At 39.6% G+C, this 22,594-nt stretch overlaps 1 protein-coding gene across 1 annotated transcript; it reads right to left on the bottom strand.

The window, feature by feature from the left end:
• Positions 1-362: 362 nt before the first annotated feature.
• PSMD11 (proteasome 26S subunit, non-ATPase 11) lies at positions 363-21,641 on the bottom strand. The gene is made up of 14 exons (XM_060781171.2): positions 21,483-21,641; positions 15,122-15,223; positions 11,365-11,489; positions 10,807-10,878; positions 9,323-9,380; positions 7,903-8,097; positions 6,761-6,905; positions 5,412-5,472; positions 4,772-4,834; positions 3,409-3,534; positions 2,805-2,840; positions 1,835-1,886; positions 1,387-1,529; positions 363-1,280 (listed from the first exon to the last, which is right to left on the bottom strand). The coding sequence occupies exons 1-13, from the start codon at positions 21,571-21,573 to the stop codon at positions 1,387-1,389; spliced, it is 1,269 nt and encodes a 422-aa protein (XP_060637154.1). The 5' UTR covers positions 21,574-21,641; the 3' UTR covers positions 363-1,280.
• Positions 21,642-22,594: the final 953 nt, after the last annotated feature.

Here is a 22,594-nt window from a genome sequence, read left to right as displayed (position 1 = left end):
CTGGTGGTGATGAGGAAGCTCCGTGTTTTGACACTGCCATCATATGGCAAGTCCTTCTAGATGGCCTCAAAGGGATGGAAGAATTCACCATGGGATTGCAGGTCTTGGCAGCATACGTGTGGCTGGTGTAATGTGCAGCCTTGCCCTAAGGCTCATTCATCACATTCTATGTGTTGGAGGGGTGGCAAAGAGGTGAAAACACCTCTCTCTCTGGCCCCAAAATAACCACCTGGAAGCAAAATACATCTCAGGTTCTTTTTAGAAAGGTGAACTTTGGGGAACAGAAGCTTTAATTGTTCTTTCAGCAGCATGTTTTGTGAAGTTAAAAGGCAAGTACATTCCAGCCTTTCTTTTTTTAAAAAAAAAAAACCAACAGCATGCATTACAGAACGAGAAAAAATTCAGAGTCACTATTTAAAAGTGACTGGGGCAATCTCTTGTTTTTTTTTGTATGATAATGGAAAAAAATATGTTCAAGCAGGCGCCTGTATGTTAAGGCCTCAGAATTGAACTGGAAGGGTTTTTAAGTTGAGGGAGGCCAATGATATTTTAACTAACACTTCAGTAGTGTAAAGACTGATGTGGATAAGCAAACTCATCTCACTTTGGCTGCCTGATGTCTCTTGAGTTCTGAACGTAAGGTTAACATAGCTCTTGCTTTCTAGGTTGCTGCTTCACAGATTACAAAATTCCTCCACAGACCACAATAGTATGGAGGAAGACTGTGGGGAACCCCACTATCTGTATATATACCGAGAAGCTGCAGTCTGCCATCAATTTCCAATACATGTATATTTGTGTACAATTAGGGTATGCTACAATGTATGTAAGAAATGCCTTCTGTGTAAGAATTCTGTTGACATATGAAGCAGTCTTTGGTGGCCAAGTTCCTACCACGACATAAAGATTTAGCCTACCCCTCTGCCACCCTCAAGAAAATGGTAAGCATTTTTAAAGGTAGCATTAGCCTCTCTCCTTTTATTAGGATACTGCCACTGCTTCCTTCCCCCCACCCCCCAAAAGTTTTTTTAAACATTATTGTTTCCCCATCCCAGTACAAAGTTCAGCAGGTAAAAGGTTACATGGAAACTGGAACACACAATCGTATAGACAAGATGGATCAGATGAGGAAGTCTTAAAACTTTCCAAGTGAGAAGTAGAGCAAAAGGGGGTAGGGGTGGGGAACAAAAAATCCCCCCGCCAGTCTTCTAGCCTTTTGTCCCGCCCCCCAAAGGTTTCACGCATCAATTCGTCAAAGCAACAGCCAACAGTTCCCAACTCTGCAAGAAAGAAAAAGATGGCGCCATGTCATTCAAGTAAACAACCCCTTTTGAGGGAATGCAAAAATCTTTTATAGCCCCCGTTATGTGCCACAGAGCTCCTCACCTATGTTAGTTTCTTGGCTTTGTTGTATAATGAATCCACTACTTTACTCATATTTTGAATGGTCTCCAGAGCAGCTTCGTATGTTTTGTCTACGGGTGGTTCATCAAAAATAATCAGGACGCCTTCACCTTGGTCAAGGATCCCTAACAAAAGAAGTAAGTCTTAATTAAGTCTAAATGAACAGCTTGATACTCTACCAGAACCATCTATATACTTTGAGGTGACAGAGCCCAAAAGCTGGCAAACAGACAGAGCTTTTCAAGGAAATAATAATGCAAAACTCCAAGCAGGTATAGGAACTAAAACACATCACTTCTGATGTTTGACTCCTGCGCACTGTTAGAGCAACTTGCCATGATAAGTGGCCAAAGGTTGTGGTGAGCTCTATCCAACTCCTTCATTCACAACTTTATGGCTGTGGGTCTAAGTAGACAGAATGAAAACTCACCGTGGAATTTCTTGTCCAGTATCATCTGAGAGAGTTTTCTTTCCACATCTGCCTGAAATTGAACCAGGAGATGATCAACTTCTCAGAATTACAGGCCAGCAAGTATCAGCAGCCAAATTATTGGATAATACTGAAAAATCCACTAGATCAGGTGAGAGCAATCTATGGTCCTTTAGATATTGGACTGCAACACCCATAAATCCTAACCAATAGTTAGCAATGATGGTAGATGCACTCCAAAATTAACTGGAGGCCATAATTTGTCTACAGCTGCTCAAAATTTTAATGATTTACATAAATTAGACATGACCTAATGACAGCAACAGATATTGTCCTTGCCTTACAAGAAAATAATTGCTCTACACTTGGATTTTTCCTGGTTGATAAGAAATTGTTTATACATTATACAGATGTAGATTTTACAACACAGCAATACACAGAATGGGCTACTTTCCCCATGAAAGTATTTGTGGTTACTATTTATTTATTTACCACATTTGTGCCCTGCCCTTTTCACCCTGAAGGGGACTCAGAGGCACAATTTGATGTGCCTTTATATGCTTGCAGCATTGTTCAATACTGCTTACAACAGAGTTGTTTAAAATGTCACACTATGTCAAATTCCCAAACTGGCAGTTGATATTTAATATAATTCTTGGTACAGTTTAACTTTAATTCTGATCCATACTCTCTTAACTTTGAAAACAAAAGAATTATTTTCCATTAAAAGATCACAAGGGTTCTAATTGTAAATTAATTATATTCTTCAAAACTCTTAACACTAATGGCACCACATTCACATATGCACATGTCTAAAACCAATGTATTATTATTATTATTATTATTCCGACACAAAAACACTGTATGACACAGTAAATGAGATATATATGCTAAATTTTGTATTGTTATTATTATTATTATTTTATGCAATGTACCCAAGATGTTTATGAAAAAGCACTCAAGTTCTTACCTTGGACAGTTTGATAAGGCTAGATATGTGTTCAATCTGAAAAAGAAATCAAGGCAAGGCCATCAATGTCACTAGAAAGCAAATACAATACACACATAGAGAGAGATTTGTTGAGGGCACTGTATTCAGAGGCTGGTGGTGTTCATTTTAACATTAACATTTAACATTTTAACATTCCTTCTCTCTCTCTTCTTTCTTGTCCCTGTTTGGATTATGTTGTTGACATGAGAAAAGACTGGTAAAGGGTGCCTAGACTCATAGCATCCCTGGCTATAGATAACTTTAAAACAGAATACCAACTTTTATGTAAATGGCAAATGATGGTTTACTTAGAGAGAGTCTATTGCAAGCTAATTGTTCCACCTCCAATATCAATAGTTCAAAATAAAATGTTACCATGAAAAGACATGTGTAAGTAGGAAGATCTACAAGTAATGTTTTGAAAGCCGTAACCAGGAATGCCTCTAGCTTATATGGCAAGCTTTCCCCCCATAAAAAGAACAATTTTATGGGGGGAAACTTACACTCATGGCAGGTTTATAATATTTAATTGGGAAATCCAAGTAGACAACCAAAATCCCAAAGGAGTTGGAAAAAATCTTACCTGCACTCTGGAGAAAGGCTCAATAACCCTGATCAGGTTTTGTTCCAATAAGTTATCATAAAGTTTGCCCAAATGTGTGTTGATGATGGGGTCGTCCCTGAGTTCCACTTTGTAATCTTTGAGAGCCTATGGAAAATTGGACTGAGTCAAAAAGAAGTAAAAACAACCAGATTCTAATCATTCGCAGTCTACTGGAATAATGGCTGCCTGAAATAACCCCTTGAAATTATCAATTTGGGGCTTTGTTTATGCTATGAGCATTTAGTAATATCAAGGAATCTCACCCAAGAAAAGTTGAATTATGTCACTTTGCATATACGATCGACACAATACATTTGCAGACTTAATTTTTGTGGATTTGATTTATATGGTCCAAGAATCTATAGGTTCTTCAGTGCAACTTTATTGTCAACCTTTACTGGAAGCTGACCACAGAGTTGCAGTGGAGAATCTAGACATTTTCAGAACTGGGTCGTAGTAGGTTTTTCCGGGCTATATGGCCATGTTCTAGAGGCATTTTCCCCTGACGTTTCGCCTGCATCTATGGCAAGCATCCTCAGAGGTAGTGAGATTTTCAGAACCTCCCTGAGTCCCCTCAGGCGGTCTATAAATAAGGTTTTTTTAAAAAAATATTATTATTTTATTATTATTTTTAAATAATTTTATTAAGATTTTTTCCTATATATACAAAATAAAAACAGGGAATAACTAGACATAGCACTTTCTAGAGGACAGGGGAAGTGGGGGAGGGAAAAAGAGTAGGGGGAGGTAAGAGTTGGAATAAGGGGAAAGGAAGGGGAGAAAAAGAGTAGGTAGTTAAGACAAGGAAAGTGTGCTGGGAGAAGTTTAGCAACTAATTCAGCCCAAGTGTATTTTGTTTAATCCAGTCTCGTGGCTTTGGTCAAGGCCTAGAAATATGAATGTTAATTTAGCAAATGAGCTTCTGTCTCTCATGACTTAAAAAAAATTGAAATGCCTAAAAATAAACTGAAGAATAAGCTTCAAATTGAAAAAACAAAGAAGCCTCAGGAACTGCCCCCCCCCCCCACCCCCAGTTGAATTCTTTCAGTCCATCATTGCTGTCAACCACATTTCCCCAAAAAATTCACGAGTAAGGCATATTGGGCTTAATTGAATTTCAATTCCAAATGGAACAGACTCACTGAAATCAAGGGGACGGGTGATTGCTACCAAGACGAGTTCATTTAAATGGGTCTATTTTCTACTTGGCACTAAAACTGGATTTAGTTTAATAAAGGCACTCTTCAGTTCTCCTAGATATTTGTGGTAATTCCATATCTTAGGCTGATGAATTTATCAAAAGAAAATAACATCAGTTTATGTCTTTATTATGCTTTCTCACCTTTTTGAAGTCATCCAGCGATCGATTTTTACTTGCCTGGGCCACACATTTTAACGCTTCTGTCTGAAAGAGAAAGGAGTAAACTCTGACACTGTTCTGGATCACAACAAATAAAAGTTGTGTTGTCGAAGGCTTTCATGGCCGGAATCGCTGGGTTGCTGTGAGTTTTCCGGGTTGTATGGCCATGTTCCAGATATATTCTCTCCCGATATTTTATCCACATCTACCTCAGGATGCCTGCCTTAGATGTGGGTGAAATGTCAGGAGAGAATGCCTCTGGAATATGGCCATACAGCCCAGAAAACTCACAGCAACTCAATAAAAGTTGTAGTTGTAGCATCCAGTTTTCAAAAATGGCTTAGCAGACCACAAAGAAATTCAGAGAAAAATCTAAGAGTGTTTTAATTGCATTAGCAAACACTCAACCAAAGTAAAGAAAATAAAACCACCACATCAAAAGAACTCCAAATTGAACAGCAGAGAACTAGCCAACTGTAATTAGATAGCATCTGAAACTGTCCAAGCATTCTTGCAGGAGAGAATCATTTGCAAGGTAGCCAAAATCAGTGGGAAACCAACAGTAGCAGCTACGGTCGAAAGATTCCTTGAGGACAGAAAAGGTAACTCAGCATTTCTATACCTGTCTGCCTGCATACCGCAGTGCAAGTTTCCCGCTCACCAATGCCTGCACATCCTCAGGCCTGGAAAGACAGAACACAAAACAAGGGGAAATGTTGATTCACTCAATCTTATAAAACAGGTTATCACACAGGCTCACCACACAATGTCTACAATATTACACTAACAATTTTTAGACTGGGTTGTTGTAGGTTTTTTCAGGCTATATGGCCATGTTCTAGAGGCATTCTCTCCTGATGTTTCACCTGCATCTATGGCAAGCATCCTCAGAGGTAGTGTGAGGTCTGTTGGAACTAGGGAAAAGGGTTTATGTATGTTGGAATGACCGGGGTGGGACAAAGGACTCTTGTCTGCTGGAGCTAGATGTGAATGTTTCAACTGACCACCTTGATTAGCATTTGATGGCCTGGCAGTGCCTGGGGCAATCTTTTGTTGAGAAGTGATTAGATGTCCCAGATTGTTTCCTTTCTGTTGTTGTTTTAGATTGCTTTAATACTGGTAGCCAAATTTTGTTTTTAGACTATCTTTTTAAATTTCCTGAAAATGGCATATTCGATAAGTCAGAGACATCCAACAGATAAGAGTTAACTAACAAGAATTAGAAGAATGTTATTTTTCTTGGCTTAGATGACTGGCTGACCCAAAGAAACTTGCATGCAAGTGGTCACTCCAATGAGTCATAAAGAGAAAAAGAAAACCCACACAGTTTCCAACAGCTGCTAACATCAAACCTAAGCTGAAAGCACATATGTGTGCTCTTGTATAGAAAGACTTCTACTTCTTCTGTTTACCAATGCATGTTGTGTATGGAGAAAGAAAACGTTGAGCAGCTCTTTTGGTCTTCCAGCTCCCAAAGTCTTGAAATAAAAAGGTTTGCCTCAAGGGTCTGAACTCCCTCTGCATCCTTGAAGTAGCAGAGATCCCAACTGACACAAGCAAGGAAGCTGATCAGACACATATTCAGATTGCAAGAGCTTCAGATCAAATTGTTTTTAATTGTCTTGGACATTTGTTTCCTTTCAACATTGCCTAGAGAAGAGCAGTGATGTGAATTGATAATGAAATTCTCATATCTATAAGAGGTCTAAATAGTACTTACAACTGCAAGGAGAGGGAAGTACTATGCTACTATTCTCTAGGCCTTTGATTGTTAAGCCTTTTCCTTCCCTGCTATTCTCCTAATATCCATATCTTTTCACAACTACCAATATCTGCAACTCATAAAAACGACACAAGAAACTTCACAATTCATTTCACTCTGCAGACGCCTGATTACTCTCAATACAAATATAAAAAGAGGGAGGAAATAAACAGGTGTTGCATTCTTTCTATGACATAAAAACGACGTACAAATTCAGCATGATCTTGCACAACAGCATATACTTCAATGCTGTGATGGCTTTCGGACTGTCAATGGAATCGTAACCCTCAAACGCTTCATAGAAATAAGAATATGCAGTCTTCCAATCTTTTTCTTCTGCTGCATGGATGATGCCTGTTGAAATAGACAGCAAACATATGAATAAAAAAAACCCTCTCTTAGACTATCACTACCTGGAGAAATTAGGAAAGCCCCTTTCCTAGAAACCTTTAAATTAAGAAAGCTCCTACCCTAGAAACCTTTAAAAGGAACCTTAAAACCTGGCTCTTCTGCTGCGCCTTTGATGAGTAGGTATACAATCTCACACTATTGCTTAGCCTCAACGTTTTTGTCATTGGAGTATATGCCCCCCTCTTGTGGGAAAGCCTGATTCCACAACCCCCACTATAATGAGTCCTCCTCCACAAATAATCTGTCTCTCTTTTACCTCGCCCGAGTTTTTAATTAGTTTTAATCAGTTTTTCTTTTAATCATTACATGTTGTCCGCCCATTGTGATTGTGATTGTGCCTATTGTAATTTTATATTGCTATGTATTCACATGTTTATGTAATTATGTTGTTTATTGTTTGCGTTTTCGGTTTGTGTTTTTGGTTTTACTTTATTGTAAATTGTTGTTTGGGCTTGGACTCATGTAAGCCGCTCCGAGTCCCCATTGGGGAGATGGTGGAGGGGTATAAATAAAGTTTATCATCATCATCATTGTCTGGTTGATACTGACATGATAAATAAATAAATCATCATCATTATTATAATCATGACTACCTGATGAGATAAAAAAGGAAGAATTCAACTGCAAAGCCTGACCCATAAAGACTGCTTTGAACTATTATTTCCCTCACCTTCTTTGTCAAAGAAAATGAATTTCCGAGTGTCCCATGCAACCTTTCAGCTAATCCTACAAATCCTGCTTCTGCTCTAAAACAAGTGACTGCAGTTCAATTATCATATGCATATCTTTGATTTAATAATAAGGTTTTCACTGCAACTGTTTTACTAGTAACATGAAGAACAGAGAAGTAAAACACCTTAACCATAAGGAAAAGTTGTAACCCAAACTTCATCTAATAGCTCAGCTAAGTTACGGCACATTTGCTACGACCAAGACATACCTGACTGCATATCCAAAGCTGCCTGCAACTTGGGTGGGCAATAGATTGCATTGGCGGTGGTCCGGGCTGAGGTTAACGCTGCTCTTGCTTTTGGCAAGTTGCTCAAGGCATGATAGGTCTTGCTCTCTAGGAGCTGCACTTCAACTAACAGGGCCTTGTCGTCCATCTTCTTCAATTCCCGCAAAAGCTGTGAACCTGGCAAAAACCATACAATGGAATAAATAACTCAAACATCTATTTTTACTTAATGCCTTCCTCATTACTCTTAGATACTCAATCCTGATTATTTTGCTCATGGGAACTTATATGATTAATATGCAGTGAAGAGTATCCTGCTTTGATGTGAGAAACCAGTTTCAAATTCCCATTTCTACTTGAAGCTTGCTGGGCAAGTCCAATCTCAGAGAATGAAAATTAGGTACCAAACCTATTCTGGGAAATGCAAAGGAAGTGACCAGTACACACACACACACACACATATATATATGGAAGACATATAGTTTTCCTCTTCTTCAAACAATTATCAAAAAGTCTTTTTCCATTGGCCCGGTCCCCTTTTCTTCTTATCTTCTGTCTAGTTGCAAGATATTTAGTAGCATTGGTACAATGATGATAAAGGAGGGCTGGAGAAATGCACTTTCAATGTCGGTTTACAGTAAATAATGTGGTAAAGTTTAAGTTAGGAAAAATGTGAGCCTACTTTAATTTATTCTACTATAGTCATATGTGCTTACCTATAACAAACAAGGTAAACAGCAGCTGCCATGAAAGCCCTGAAGAGCTTGCATGAAGAACTAAACAACGTGAAACCAGGAAATAAGATATTTCTACCTCAACAGCTGTCACCAACAAGTTAAAGAAAAGCGCGGATCTGACCCCAAAGTAGAAATAATAAAAGTGGAAGTTTCTTATAGAAAAATATCCCCAGATGCATTCTAGCAGAAGGTTTTCAAGTTGTCTGTAGGTTACTTTTTAAATGTATACAATGCTGACCTGACTGTTTCATTTTGCATGTGCACATTGCTAATTTTGGATAAAGGTTTGCTGAAACAGGTTGAAAGGCACATTTTCAGTGATATAGAAAGCTATTTCTTTTATTTCTATGTTGTTCCTGCCTCTGACACCAAAGTTTCGGTTAAAAAAATAATGCAGAGGAACACATCTGCTTTGTTAACTGTACTTTTATTTATATGCAACACTGCAATTATCTGACAGCTCAACATGCAAACTGAAAAACACAGCTCTTAATGTGTTATGAAATGTTATCTCCATGATGTGTATGCACGAGGTGTTGCGATCAAGTGTTAAACATGATACTGTGAAGCAAACCTAGGGGCCACAAAAGTAAATATCCAGCAGATTTCCCTCTCTTTTAATCAATATGAAATGCTTAATTGTGGTCAGACAGTGATGAACTTACCTAACTGCAATGCTTCTTGGTACCTTTTAGTGTCAAAGTACAAAGACACCAGCCTTGCCTAGAAGAAAAGATGTATGAATTTGAATGGAGATTCCACTGTGGGTGATCCTACACATTCATGCCCCCCCCCCCCAGCAAATGTGAAAAAATATTAATACCACCCCCAATCAGAGAATGGGGAGCTCAGAGAATGGCTCCATCCTTGGGAGATGGATGTGTGTGAGGGGGGATCCTGCCAGTCATTCCTTGTTGAAATGTCCCACCCACATAGGAAGGTGGGTGGGGCATGGATCTCCCCCTCACTGCCATTTCCTGAGGGCGGCAAAGTCTTTGGATTGTTTTGAGGATACCAGAACCCATGAGGGATGATGGAGAGAAATATAGCTCTCATCTGCCCCACCATCTTCAGATTCTTCTAAAACTACAATCGTCCACCCAGATGGTAGGGGGGAAGTATCTGTAGATCATTCAGAAGTTGGTACTGTTAGAAATAGCAAACTTCAAGCCTCCATAGTAATTTGTTTGTATATGATTCTGTCTGCTTGCTGTATTGTATATGTATGTTTTAGTATGCAGCTTTTTCTTTACTCTATGTTTTTGAGGCTGTGGAAGGGGCTGCAGACCACATGATCAGATCTGGGACTGCTCAGACCTCAGACTCCATTTTAGAAGACAGGTGCCATTAGACTTTCAAAATGTAAAGATGTAAGACAGATGCCCTGTGCCATCTGCACAGAGAAACACCCCAAACTTATGTTGAACACATGAAGATTCTGAGTAAATCAGATATGTTACTTTTAACGAAGTCTACTTTATTTTTGCCTCTGAGGGTATGATATAGAAACAAGATATTTTATGGGAGAGTAGGTGTTTCTGGGCACTGAAAACAAAACACTTCTAAAGAACTGCTGTATTTTGTGCACTGGCATAATCTCTGTTCCTAACAGATTAGAGAAAACTAGGTTATCAATCTAACAACTGGAAACTAAATTGTCTTGCATAAGTACATGTTGTTAAATACCATTGAAGAGAAGATTTAACTCAAATGAGTTTTATGGCTCTTCTCTGGAAGATCATACTTTTACAAAAGGTTATGATTTTTAAACGGTTGTGAATGCCATTTTTCTCCAAAAGGTTATGGAGATTCTGGTTTTCCAAAAGGTACTACCCTTGGGGGATTGGGTAGGTGGATGGGTAAGATAGGTGGATGGGTACGATGCCACACCATAACTATTTTTAAACTTCTGAGGTTATATGAAATGGGGTGTCTTGTTTTTAAACTGGAGAGGAAAGTTCAGAGGCAACATATATACACTTTTTTGTAGCACAGACGATGATCAGGATATGCAACACTGGATATGCAACATATGCAAAATGTTCAGGCGTACTACAAGGGTATTCAGGATAGCAGGTTTCTAACCCTAGAAAGCTAGTGAGGGACCAGTATGCACAATTTAATGATATCAAATTACGCCATAACCTACCTCAAGAGCTTGGCGCAGGAATGTCCTCTTCTCTGATTTGGCCCACTCAATACATTCAAGACACAGGTCAACCTAAAAGAAGGACATTGAACTATCACCAATGTCTGAAGATAATTTACACAAGCTTCTACAAGCAGTCCCCAAGTTTGAAACATCTGACTTATAAATGGCACATAGTGAAGAACAGGGGTGAGACAACAGGAAGTGAGATAAATCTACTAAATTTACTCCTGAAAGAGTTATCACTGAAGCTTTATCACCAACCTTTGTTTCCACAACAAGCCACGTTTTTCAAAATGTAATTTTTGCAGGGACAGAAAGTGAGGCAAAATCTTCTGAACAGGGGCACAGATGGCAAATAAAACATCACAGGGGTGTTAACCCTTTCCTATTTTATCCAAGGATAGATAGATATATCTGGAGTTACACCTGAAAAATGTATCTGTTCTAACTTGCATACATATTCAACTTAAGAACAATCCTACAGAACCTATCTTGTTCAGAACTAGGGGTAATTCATAACAGGTAATTCTATGCCTAACATTAAATTCATCTCACCTCCTGTCCTGTTGCTGCTTCCATATCTAGAAACAGGTCTAGCAGAGATCTAACCAGGCGGGCTGCCTTTGCCTTACTGATGGAGTTCAAGAAAGGACGCACATACTTCAGAAGGCCTCCAAGTTCTGCATTTAAAAGAAAGAAGTCAAGAACCAGCATTACTGAAACAATACTAGAGCCAAAGGCCACATTTTAAAGACATTCGAGGATGGCAATAACCACACAATTTTAAAAGTCAGGAGCCGGTTTTCTTCAGGAGCACACAATGTCTTTCTACTATCACATCTTCAGTATGATTTTTGTATTATCTCTATATGACATAAACCTTTTCCAGTACTAGTTTTTATTTCCTCCAATAACTTTCACATTGTTTAACCAGATCATAAGCTTGCAAATAAAATGCTTGGTAAGAATGAACAAAGTTTTCACATTTTTAAGTATAGTGATAATATACAAATTATTCACCTAACGCCACCAAACAAAAGCTCATGCCCACAATGGTTATCATTCTAACTCAGAGCTGAGAAACATGAGGACTTCCTGAAGCTGCTGGACTGCAGCTCCCACTGTCCTATGCCATTTGACTTTTCCTGGTCGATCTGATGAAACTGCAGTCCAACAACATTGGAAGGCCCATCATCTTCCCACTCCTGTGCTTACGTCTTAAGTATGTGAGATGTGAAGTAGATTCTTAACAAGAAAAGATGCTCCTGTGTGAGATGTTCACTAAGAGCCAAACTAGGCATGATGTTAATGGTATAACTAGTTTTTTTCCAATTTGTCTTAACAGAATAATTGCTATGGCACAAACCAGAGAAAAGGTTTAGTTCCTTGCTGTAGCTGGTGTATGGTAAAAACCATGCAAAAGCCAGTTCTGTGATCAATCTTTTTTTTAAAAAAACAAACAGATAGGAACAGAGAAATACAAGGTTCTTGGAATGAGCTCCTCTTAATTATGAAACCATATACACTTTATTCCCAAATTTGGGAAATCCTTCACTCTGGTCAGATGTAATGTTATGTCATCAGCACTACTGCAGGGTAGGTTACAACTATGCCCCCTACCATGAGCGAATATGCCCATGAGGTTTGGAGGAAGTAGAAACTGCTAGGAATGTTCTTTTACAATATCATTTCTATAAGGATATTCAATCTGTTTTTATTACCCCCATTGTACAGAAGCTCCCAGGCAGAAATGAAGAATATTATTTAGAACATCTTATAGAGGATAAGGACCTATTGATCATTTCTAGAGTGGTTTTGTGAGTAAAGTTTTAACTTACTCATTTTATTACTCATGGACTTTCTCCTTTTAATGTTGCAAATTTTGATTTTAATGTTGATTTTTTTAAAGTCTGTTTTTAATGTTATAAAGTTTTAAAGTTTTATACTCTTGTTCTGTAACCATAACAGTAAAATTCATTCATTCAAGTTTCTTGAGATGACTGTTTATATCATAAATAGTCTTCAGAAGCAAAGTGGTAATCAATGCAGTTGAATATGTACTGGTACAATACTATGTTCTTTATTCAACATGTGCATTCCCACAAATGTCACCGTTCAAAAAATCCTCCTGAGGAAGACTACAGAAGAATATGTTGTTGTTGTACTACAATAACTGATGCAGAAGACTATAAGGACTTAGACATCCTTTTGTCCAAAGAAGATTAATCTTTGCCCTAGAGCAAATTTCTGGCTTTGGCGTTCAAACTACTATAATGTATTTGTTTCAATAAAAACTTTATTAATCTGGACAAAAATTTAAATCCGCAAATGTGGAGGGCCAACTGTATTAATCTAGCCCAGAGTTTACAAAACTGTGTGTCGGAACCCATTATTGTGTAAACTGCAGCATGTAGGTGTGTCCTGTGAATGTAACAAGAAATGCCAAAGGTTTTGGAAATACATGTTATTATCTTACAAATCATATAGTTCTAAAAATATAAATGAACGGTTTTCCATTATTGTGTTCTTATAGTTTTGTAATTACAATTTATGTATGTGTCCATATCTCTTGTAAAAAATTGGTTTAACTTCCAGTTGGTTAGTAATATTGAATTACTGTGTTATGAAATGATTCATGTCTAAAAAGTGTGTCACCAACATGAAATGTTAAGAAAGTTCTGATTTAGCCCTTAGAACAGACCCATGCATTTCTGACTCATTTTCTTCAACTCTCTCAGGCTCCCCCATCCACAAGTACCAGTTGTGACTTCTAGTTAAATTTCAGTGGCTGGTGTGGCCTGATGCAGGGACAAAAAGTGGTATCTGACCCCTTTGTTCACACTTGGTTTATAACAGAGATGTTGTTTATTTCTTCAGTTGCTTCTGACTCTTCATGACCTCATGATCCAGCTCACGTCAGAGCTGCCTGTCAACCGTCGCCACTCCGATAGCTACTCATAAAAATACTGCAGATTTGAATATTTGCAAATTTGCACACAACAGTCTTTGGGAGATGCAATAACTACTCACAGCCATAGCTGCCACCAACCACCTCCAAAACCAAATGTGCTGTGGGCTTTCGGAGGCTTTTAGCCTGGATGATTTGTGAGGAAGCCACCATGAATGTGTGTGGAGAACCCTTCCTTCCCTCCTCTGAAAGCCACTGCCTTGAGCCCTGTGAATGTTTTTCACCCTACCGGCCTCTCTTTTCCACAACTTGGATGCAAGGGGAAGCTCCAGACACAGAGAAAAAAAGGGAGAGTTCTGGGTGACAGCAGGGAGGCTATAATGTTTGAGTGGGAAAACCCTTTCCCTCTCTCTTCTGCTAGCCACCACTTCCATCATGATCCCCTGTATGCCTTAATTGACTTTTTGACCTGTTTCTTCTGCAAATGAGGTGGATGTACTGGATCTAGTGGAGGGAAGGGGTCTGGAAGAGTCTTTTGGGGCAATTAGCCAGGGAAGGAAGCATATAGGGTGTGGGGCAACTTTTTTTCCTCCTCTGCTGCCTCCATCCCTGGGGGCCTTGCTTGCCCTCCCTAACCCTTTCTCTGCCTACCCTCCCATCCAGCCTCTTTCTCCTGCAAGCTACTTGCCTCACCACCCCAGTCACCCTCTCAAACTACTTTCCTCCACTGTGCTCTAGTTGCAGGAACGAGAGACAGGGAGGGCAGGTGGGTAGGCAGAGAAAGAAGCCAGAAGGACTGGATAGCCCTTGGGTACCATGGTGGTGGTGGTGTCACAATGTCTCCACTCCCTAACCTTTCTCTATCCCTGAGAGATATTTGTCAATTTTCCATATTTACAAGGATCTTTCACCCACGACCCAGGTAGACGTAGTGGGCTGACGGTAAAGTGACTTTTCGACTCATGGATGCAAGATCAACATGATAACTTCCCAGTCATGTTACCAAACTATTCAAATTAATGTCTCTAGCTTTATAGTATGGGTGGAAATTGTGCAGCCTGCTGGATGTATACCACCACATGTCACTAGTAGATAAGGAGTACACTACCAGAAAATACTGGTAGAGTTTTAAGTCAGACAACACGGCATGGACAGGTTTGCTCCCTTTACAAATTCATGTACTTGTGGATATTCTATAGAACTGACAGAAACGGACTTCCAACGTAATAACGGGGGTCTCTTGAACTTTTTGAGTAAGACCAACTTGAAATTCAGGAGTGGGAGCAGATATGGTATAATGTATCTGGAATTAACAATGCAATTTGATATTCCACTTCCAGTTTTCTAATATTTTCCTTTGGAAAAGCTACAGTCCTATTTGATTACTGTAAACACAAGATTTACCTTCTGCCTGCCCTGTTTTGGCCAAGAGACTCCCCAGTTCCAAGATGCTCTGCTCCTTGACTTGCACAGCCTCTTCATCATTCTCCTGGACATCACGTTTCACTAGGAGGACAACAGAAGACAAGCTTTTTAACATATCAAAGAGTATGTATTTCAATCCTACTTCATTTTAAGTTGAATAGTTTCTCTGTGTCAGTAGGAAGCAATTGACAGTTTATGGCTTGGGGTCTCTGGAATTAAACAAAAGAATTCAGTTCTGTAAGAAAACTCATAAAAATGTGAGATCACGTTTATAAGATGCTTTATGCCATCTGACCTATTTGGCTTAATACTGTCACAGCAGCTGCATACACACAGCTGCCACTATGAAAATTAATCTTCTTCATGCTGCAATGTGTCACCAGATACTGTGAAGAAGCCAATGGAATCAAAGTTTTGCAGCACTACAAATAGTAGTTGGATTACCAGTTTCAGAAGATCGGCATGAAAAGACATGCACAAAATTGGTATATATTTTAAATGTCTGTATCCTAAGACACTGTTTGTGAACTACAGCAGAGAGTGATCATTATTTCGGACATTAAGGAGATAAAAGCTAAAGACTGTACAGTAGGACCCCCAAATCTGTTGTACATTTATCCATGTACAACAAATTACGTCCTCAACAGACATTTTAAGGTCTTCCTGCACAATCCTATAATATTCCATGGGTTATAAATCCTTCATTTCAATATGGTTTGCTATTGTTCATGATTTCACATATTCACACAAAAGTCAGGAACATAATTCCCAGAGATGGGGGAATCATTTCATTTAGGATTGGCTTCATTAATACTAACAGTTTATTTCATGGAACCCACATTCTCACTGCAATTTTCTTTTCTTTACATACCCAGAAGGAATATTGACCAGACCAATGGCTTACCCCAGAACACGTGATAACGGAAATCATAGAATTGTTATCTATGATAAGATGCACTTCAGAATATGGAAGGTAAGACTATAATGAGGAGAAACATAGTACTGTGTAAGTGGCCTAAAATTGTCTCAGTTACACTAGGTTACTCTTGGTAAGACAGACCTGTTCATCAAAGCAATTGTAGTGAGGCACATTAATACAGCAGTGAGATAAAGGTGTACTTCTTAGGTTTCTCTCTCACTACACAACTAAAGCATCCCAGGGAATATTGCGATTTACACTTTGGTAAGGCACTAAGGGTATCTGACTGAGAATTGGAGATAATCACACACCCATCTTTCAAAAGGATGGCGCTATGGCAGTTAAGCTGGGTACAAAGTAATATAATTGCATAGTGTGAGACTCAGTCTTTTCTAGTCTGAACATAACTGTATAGCAAAATGACATGGGGTACGATCTCTTCCCCCCTTTTTGGGATGGTGGTGTTGTAGTCCACAGGACCAGAGAAAGTTCTGCTTCCAACATGAGTTGTATCAATTTGATATACATCAATATTCGTTTTGCTCTTAAGGCCACAAAAATAAAGTTCCTAGCAGTATTCTCAGGCTAATTTTGTCTGGCGAAAGAAGAGTAAATGTCTGATCACTTCATCTAATTTAAAATAACCTACAGAAAGTCCATCATGTTTCAAACAAAAAGAAGGTAATATTTCGAAATGTGGACGGTCTACAAAGGAGAATTTACGAACGACAGGTCAGAACAGGGTAACCCCCAAATTCTTAATCAATAAAATGCCGACACATGTTCTGAAGCTGTAACTATAACTCTGAGGATCACAGTACATTCTCACTAAGTGTACTGTGATCCTCAGAGTTATGGTTACAGCTTCAGAACATCTAAGGGTAACACCCCACGTTCCAAACCCATTAAGTACAGTCGCTCTTACTTCTCTGACTCTGTTCCTAATTTAGTCCTTTACATGACATGTGCTGAAAGAACATGGATAACCTTTAGTTACTACAAGTAATTTTCAACTGCTATAACTTCAACATATTTGGCAGTGAGTTAATTCCCTTTTTTTGGAAATTTGTCTCCCTCGCATGTACATCACCTTATTAGTTCAAAGTAGCTGGTATATACACACACACAAGGAAAAAGTGAGTTTTCAGGCCATAGTCTATCTCAGGGATCCACAAACTTTTTAAACAGAGGGCCAGGTCACAGTCCCTGAAACTGTTGGAGGGCCGGATTATAATTTGAAAAAAGCATGAATGAATTGTTATGCACACCGCACATATCTTATTTGGAGTGCAAAAAACACTTAAAAACAATACAATAATTAAAATGAAGTACAATTTTAACAAATATAAACTTATTAGTATTTCAATGGGAAGTGTGGGACTGCTTTTGGCTAGTGAGATAGGATTGTTGTTGTGTGCTTTCAAGTAATTTCAGACTTAGGTTGACCCTGAGCGAGGGCCGTATCCGGCCCCCGGGCCATAGTTTGAGGACCCCTGGTCTATCTAGTCGAGGATCTCACTATCCAGTGGCCAAAAATGCCACTGAGAAGCTTGAAGGTTCTAAAGGCAATAACTCCCTTGTGTTTCTATCCCTGGCAGCCACTATTCAGTAACATACTACCTTTGTGGCTAGAGACTGCATATATTGTGAGTAGTTGATATTGATTAGACAATGATCACATGTTAAGGATGCATACTTCATTCTCACATTCCCTATTTAATTGTTGTGGAGGGGGAACTGTGAGAGGGTCTTCTTGGTGGCTGCCCCATGGCTTTGAAACTCTCTGCCTAAAGAAGACAGAATGGGCCCCTCCCTATAGTCCTTCTGGTGGCAGACTAAAACCTTTCAATTCAGACAGACTTTGAAAAAAGAACATTTTGAAGAATGAGCCAGAGGGTGGAATGTAGTGTTTTAAGAATGTAAGAATAAGTTTTTATTGGTTTTATATGAGTGTAACTATTTCTTTTTAATACTCCTGTTCGATTCAATTTTAGTGTTTATATAATGTAAATTGTATTGTTATTAGCTACTTTGAGAAGAAAGCAGAATACAAACAAATATAACAATTACAATAATAAAAGGAGAGGTATCTAACTTGATTCATTCTTAGAAAAGAACCCAGATCTCCCAAACACAGTACATTTTATGGCATAGGCATAAGTTATCATCTGTTCATCTGTGTATATTAAACTGTTTAAAACACAGGGTAGGAAATAATGGAAATCTAATTGTACAGTCAGCCAGCCCCCTTTCATCCTTATCTCTGCTGCTGCCCAAAATCCAGAAAATAGGCTGAATCAGGAAAAGGAATTAGCTCAATTGCTAATTCTTATCACTGGTTGCACATAGTGAGCTGAACTGCTTCCCAGAATCTCTCTACATTGTTAATCAGTATAACAGTGTAGAAAGATGCCAGTTCCTTCTTGCTCATGCACCATCAATTTTAGACCTGTTTCAAGGGTGTAGAATTAATGTTGTTTGACACCACTTTAATTGTCACTGGTCAATGTTATGGAATGACAGGAGGCACCAGCATTCTGAAAGAGAAGATGAAAGACCTTGCAAAACTACAATCTCCACAATTCCATAGCATTGAACCATGGCAGTTAAAGTGGTGTCAAACTGTATTCATTCTGCAATGTAGATGCACCCTAGATTTTAACCCAGGAGATTCTGAGGGCTGAATTGGAACAGTCCTGAAAAACAACAAAGAGTGACTGAGAAGGTCTAGCAGCTCTACTACAAAATATATAAAGAAGCTTTCAGTCAGGAAACAAGAGCAAAGTTGGGAGAGTAGATGGCAAATAACTGAAGCCCCTTCTATACTGCCATATAATCAAGATTACCAAAGTAGATAATCCACATTATCTACTTTGAACTGGATTATATGAGTCTACACTTCCCTATAATCCAGTTCAAAGCAGGTAATCTGGATTATATATAGCAGTATAGAATGAGCATGAGGGTCCTTCCATACAGTTATATAACCCAGAATATCAAGGCAGATAATCCACAATATAATAATTAAAAACCTTTATTTGTATCCCACTTCCATCTCCCCAAAGAGACTCAGGGCAACTCACAAAAAGCATTCAATAGTGCAACAGTATACAAAATATAGCAAGGTACATTGAAATAAAAAAAAAAAAAACAATAACAATGTGAGTTTACCTAACAAAATTACATAAAATAACATCAAAACCCCCACTAATATAAAAGATTCAAAAAAACAATAACACAACAACACAGCAATGGCTGTGGATATAAGCTTTTAAAAAAACTTTCTATTTCTGAAAATCATACAGATAAGAATGCATTATAATACAAACCCTATCATTCTATAAATCAGTATAGATGACTATTTACAGGTTTTGTAACTAAGTTACAGAATTTTGAACCAAGCCATTCAAACAATTAAATCAATGTATTAAAATAAGCTGACTCAGGTGGGGGGTGAGAAGAGGGGAGGTGGGGATTGTAAGGGGAAAGTAATTGTTTTATAGTGAAGTACAAACTGAACATGTAACTTAGTTACAAAAACTGTAAACAGTCATCTCTTTTGATCACAGAATGTCAATGCTGCGAATATAAGCTGGCTGTATACAGTATCAGCCCCATAAAGTAATGAAGTGAAGCAAATCACTATGTCCTCGAGTTTAATAATTAAGATACTAACCATGTTAAAAGGTGTGTTCAAAAAACATGTTTTCAGGTCTGAACTGGATTATCTGAGTTCACACTGCCATATGACCCTGTTCAATGTGGATTTTATACAGCTATGTGGAAGGGGCCTGGGTGAATTCACTCAGGAAAATCCTCTCCATTCAGCCTATGCCCCTTTCTCTGTCCCAAACACCCAAGATGCATCTACACTGCTGAATAAAATCCCACATTTTCTGCTTTGAACTGGAATATATTTGCTCCAAAGAAATGGGAAATTATTGTTTCCATTTGATGTTTTGTCTTATGTCTGTTATAACAGGCTGTGCATTTTATTTAATTTTAGTTTGTTAAGTTAATAATTCATATTTATATGTTGGGTTGTATAAATTTGTTAGTATGGATGTATTGTTGTTTGTATTCGGGCATTGAATATTTGCCTTTTGTGTTTGGAATCTTCCCTGAGTCTCTTTGGGGAGATAGAGCGAAATACAAATATTATTATTGTCAAAGGCTTTCATGGCCAGAATCCCTGGGTTGTTGTAGGTTTTCTCGGGCTATATGGCCATGTTCTAGAGGCATTCTCTCCTGACGTTTTGCCTGCATCTATGGCAAGCATCCTCAGAGGTAGTGAGGTCTAACAACCACCATGTCAGACTACACAGAGAAGCCATTGAAATCCACAAGCATGTAGACAATTTCAACAGAAAGGAGGAAACCATGAAAATGAACAAAATCTGACTACCAGTATTAAAAAAAACTCTAAAATTACAGCAGCAAAACAACAGAGAGGAAACAATCTGGGACATCTATTCACATCTCAACAAAAGATTGCCCCAGGCACTGTCAGGACATCAAATGCTAATCAAGGCGGTCAGTTGAAACATTCACACCTAGCTCCAACAGACAAGAGTTCTTTGTCCCACCCGGGTCATTCCACAGATATATAAACCCAATTTCCTAGTTCCAACAGACCTCACTACCTCTGAGGAACCTTGCCATAGATGCAGGCAAAACGTCAGGAGAACATGGCCATATAGCCCAAAGAAACCTACAACAACCCAAAGATGATGATGATTATTATATAGCAGTGTGGACTCAGATAACCCAATTAAAATAAGATATTGTGGGATTTTTCTGCCTTGATATTCTGGGTGATATGGCTGTGTGAAAGGGCTATCAGATAACCCACGTCAAAGCAGATATTATGTGATTTTCTGCCTTGATATTGTGTGGCTGGGTCCTGAGGAATTAATGCACTTTGACACTACTTGAACTGTGGGATCATGGGAGCTGTAGTTTGGTGAGGCAAAGAGAAAACAACAAAAAACCCTAAAATTCTCATTATTCCCCAGCAGTGAGCCAGGGCAGATCAAGTGGTGTCAAGCTGCATTCATTCTACAGTGCAGAGTTCCACTTGCAACTCTCCCAAGATAAACACAACCCGAGATCCCTTGCTTCGTTGTCATTCGGGGCCTCCTTCCATTGAGACCCGAATGGAGACCTCGTTCTCTCTCAATTCGGCCGCGCTTTCGCCTTTTTCACCCAAGCGGCGGTCAGAGCCCAGCACCCGTTCCTGCAATCCCTAAAGCTCCCTTCTCCCGAGGCCCCATCCCCGCCAGGAACCGCTCTCCGTCCGAGTGGCTCACGGTGAGTCAGCAGCGGCTCCAGCCCGACTCAGCCCGGCCTTTCTCCGCGCCCCTTCCCTCCAGGAGGGCGCCCCCCTTGCGGCCTGGCTGCCCTTCGGCGAGCCCGCCTCACCTATCGAGTGCAGGATGCCTATGGAGGCCTCGCGGTCGGTACTCAGCAAAGACTGGGCACGCTGGAACTCCAAGCCCGCCGCAGCCGCCATCTTAAAAGAAGCCAAACTCGCTCACTCACGCCGGCCGGAACCACAGGGCCTCACTTCCGCCGGAAGTCATGTGCCCCGCTGCCTACTCTTTCTCCTCCCTTGCGTCAAGCTAGACTCTCTCTCCCCCTCTCTCTATGGTTAAACAGTCAATCACGTCTAGCGTGCGCCCAGGAACTCTGGGAAATAGAGTCTTTCAGGCTCTCTAGTGAGGCTGAGTTCCTGTTGCTAGGAGACAGGAGGAGGGCCTGCATCAGCTTCACCACAGTGGCTGGATCTTCACTGCCCTATCATTCGGATTGTCAAAGCAGATAATCCACACTATCTGCTTTGAACTGGATTGTATGAGTCCACGCTGCCATTTAATTTAGGCCCCTTCCATACAGCAGTATAAAATCCTCCTTGAACTGGATTATATGGCAGCGTGGACTCAGGATCTGATCCCAGGTTTTCTGCTGCTTTAAACTGGATTATATGAGTCCGCACTGCCAGATATTATTTGTCGTGTCAGGGCAACCAGTCATTTATATTACATTTCTAACAGAACAAAGCGAACAAACAGACAAAATACAAAATTTGTGAGTTTGGTAGTTGATTAGATGTCCTTTGACCAGTATCTGGCCTCTTGGAGTGCCTCTGGTGTTGCTGCAAGAAGGTCCTCCATTGTGCATGTGGCAGGGCTCAGGTTGCATTGCAGCAGGTGGTCAGTGGTTTGCTCTTCTCCGCACTCGCATGTTGAGGATTCCACTTTGTAGCCCCATTTCTTGAGGTTGGCTCTGCATCTTGTGGTGCCAGAGTGCAGTGTGTTCAGCGCCTTCCAAGTCTCCCAGTCCTCTGTGTGCCCAGAGGGGAGTCTCTTGTTTGGTATCAGCCATTGGTTAAGGTTCTGGGTTTGAGCCTGCCACTTTTGGACTCTCGCTTGCTGAGGTGTTCCAGCGAGTGTCTCTGTAGATCTTAAAAAACTATTTCTAGATTTAAGTCGTTCACATGCTAGCTGATACCCAAACAGGGGATGAGCTGGAGA

Source organism: Anolis sagrei, chromosome 6 (genome assembly GCF_037176765.1).
Source record: "Anolis sagrei isolate rAnoSag1 chromosome 6, rAnoSag1.mat, whole genome shotgun sequence".
NCBI lineage: Eukaryota > Metazoa > Chordata > Lepidosauria > Squamata > Dactyloidae > Anolis > Anolis sagrei.
Note: the sequence above shows the minus strand (reverse complement) of the source record. Positions and strands in the feature narration are given on the sequence as shown.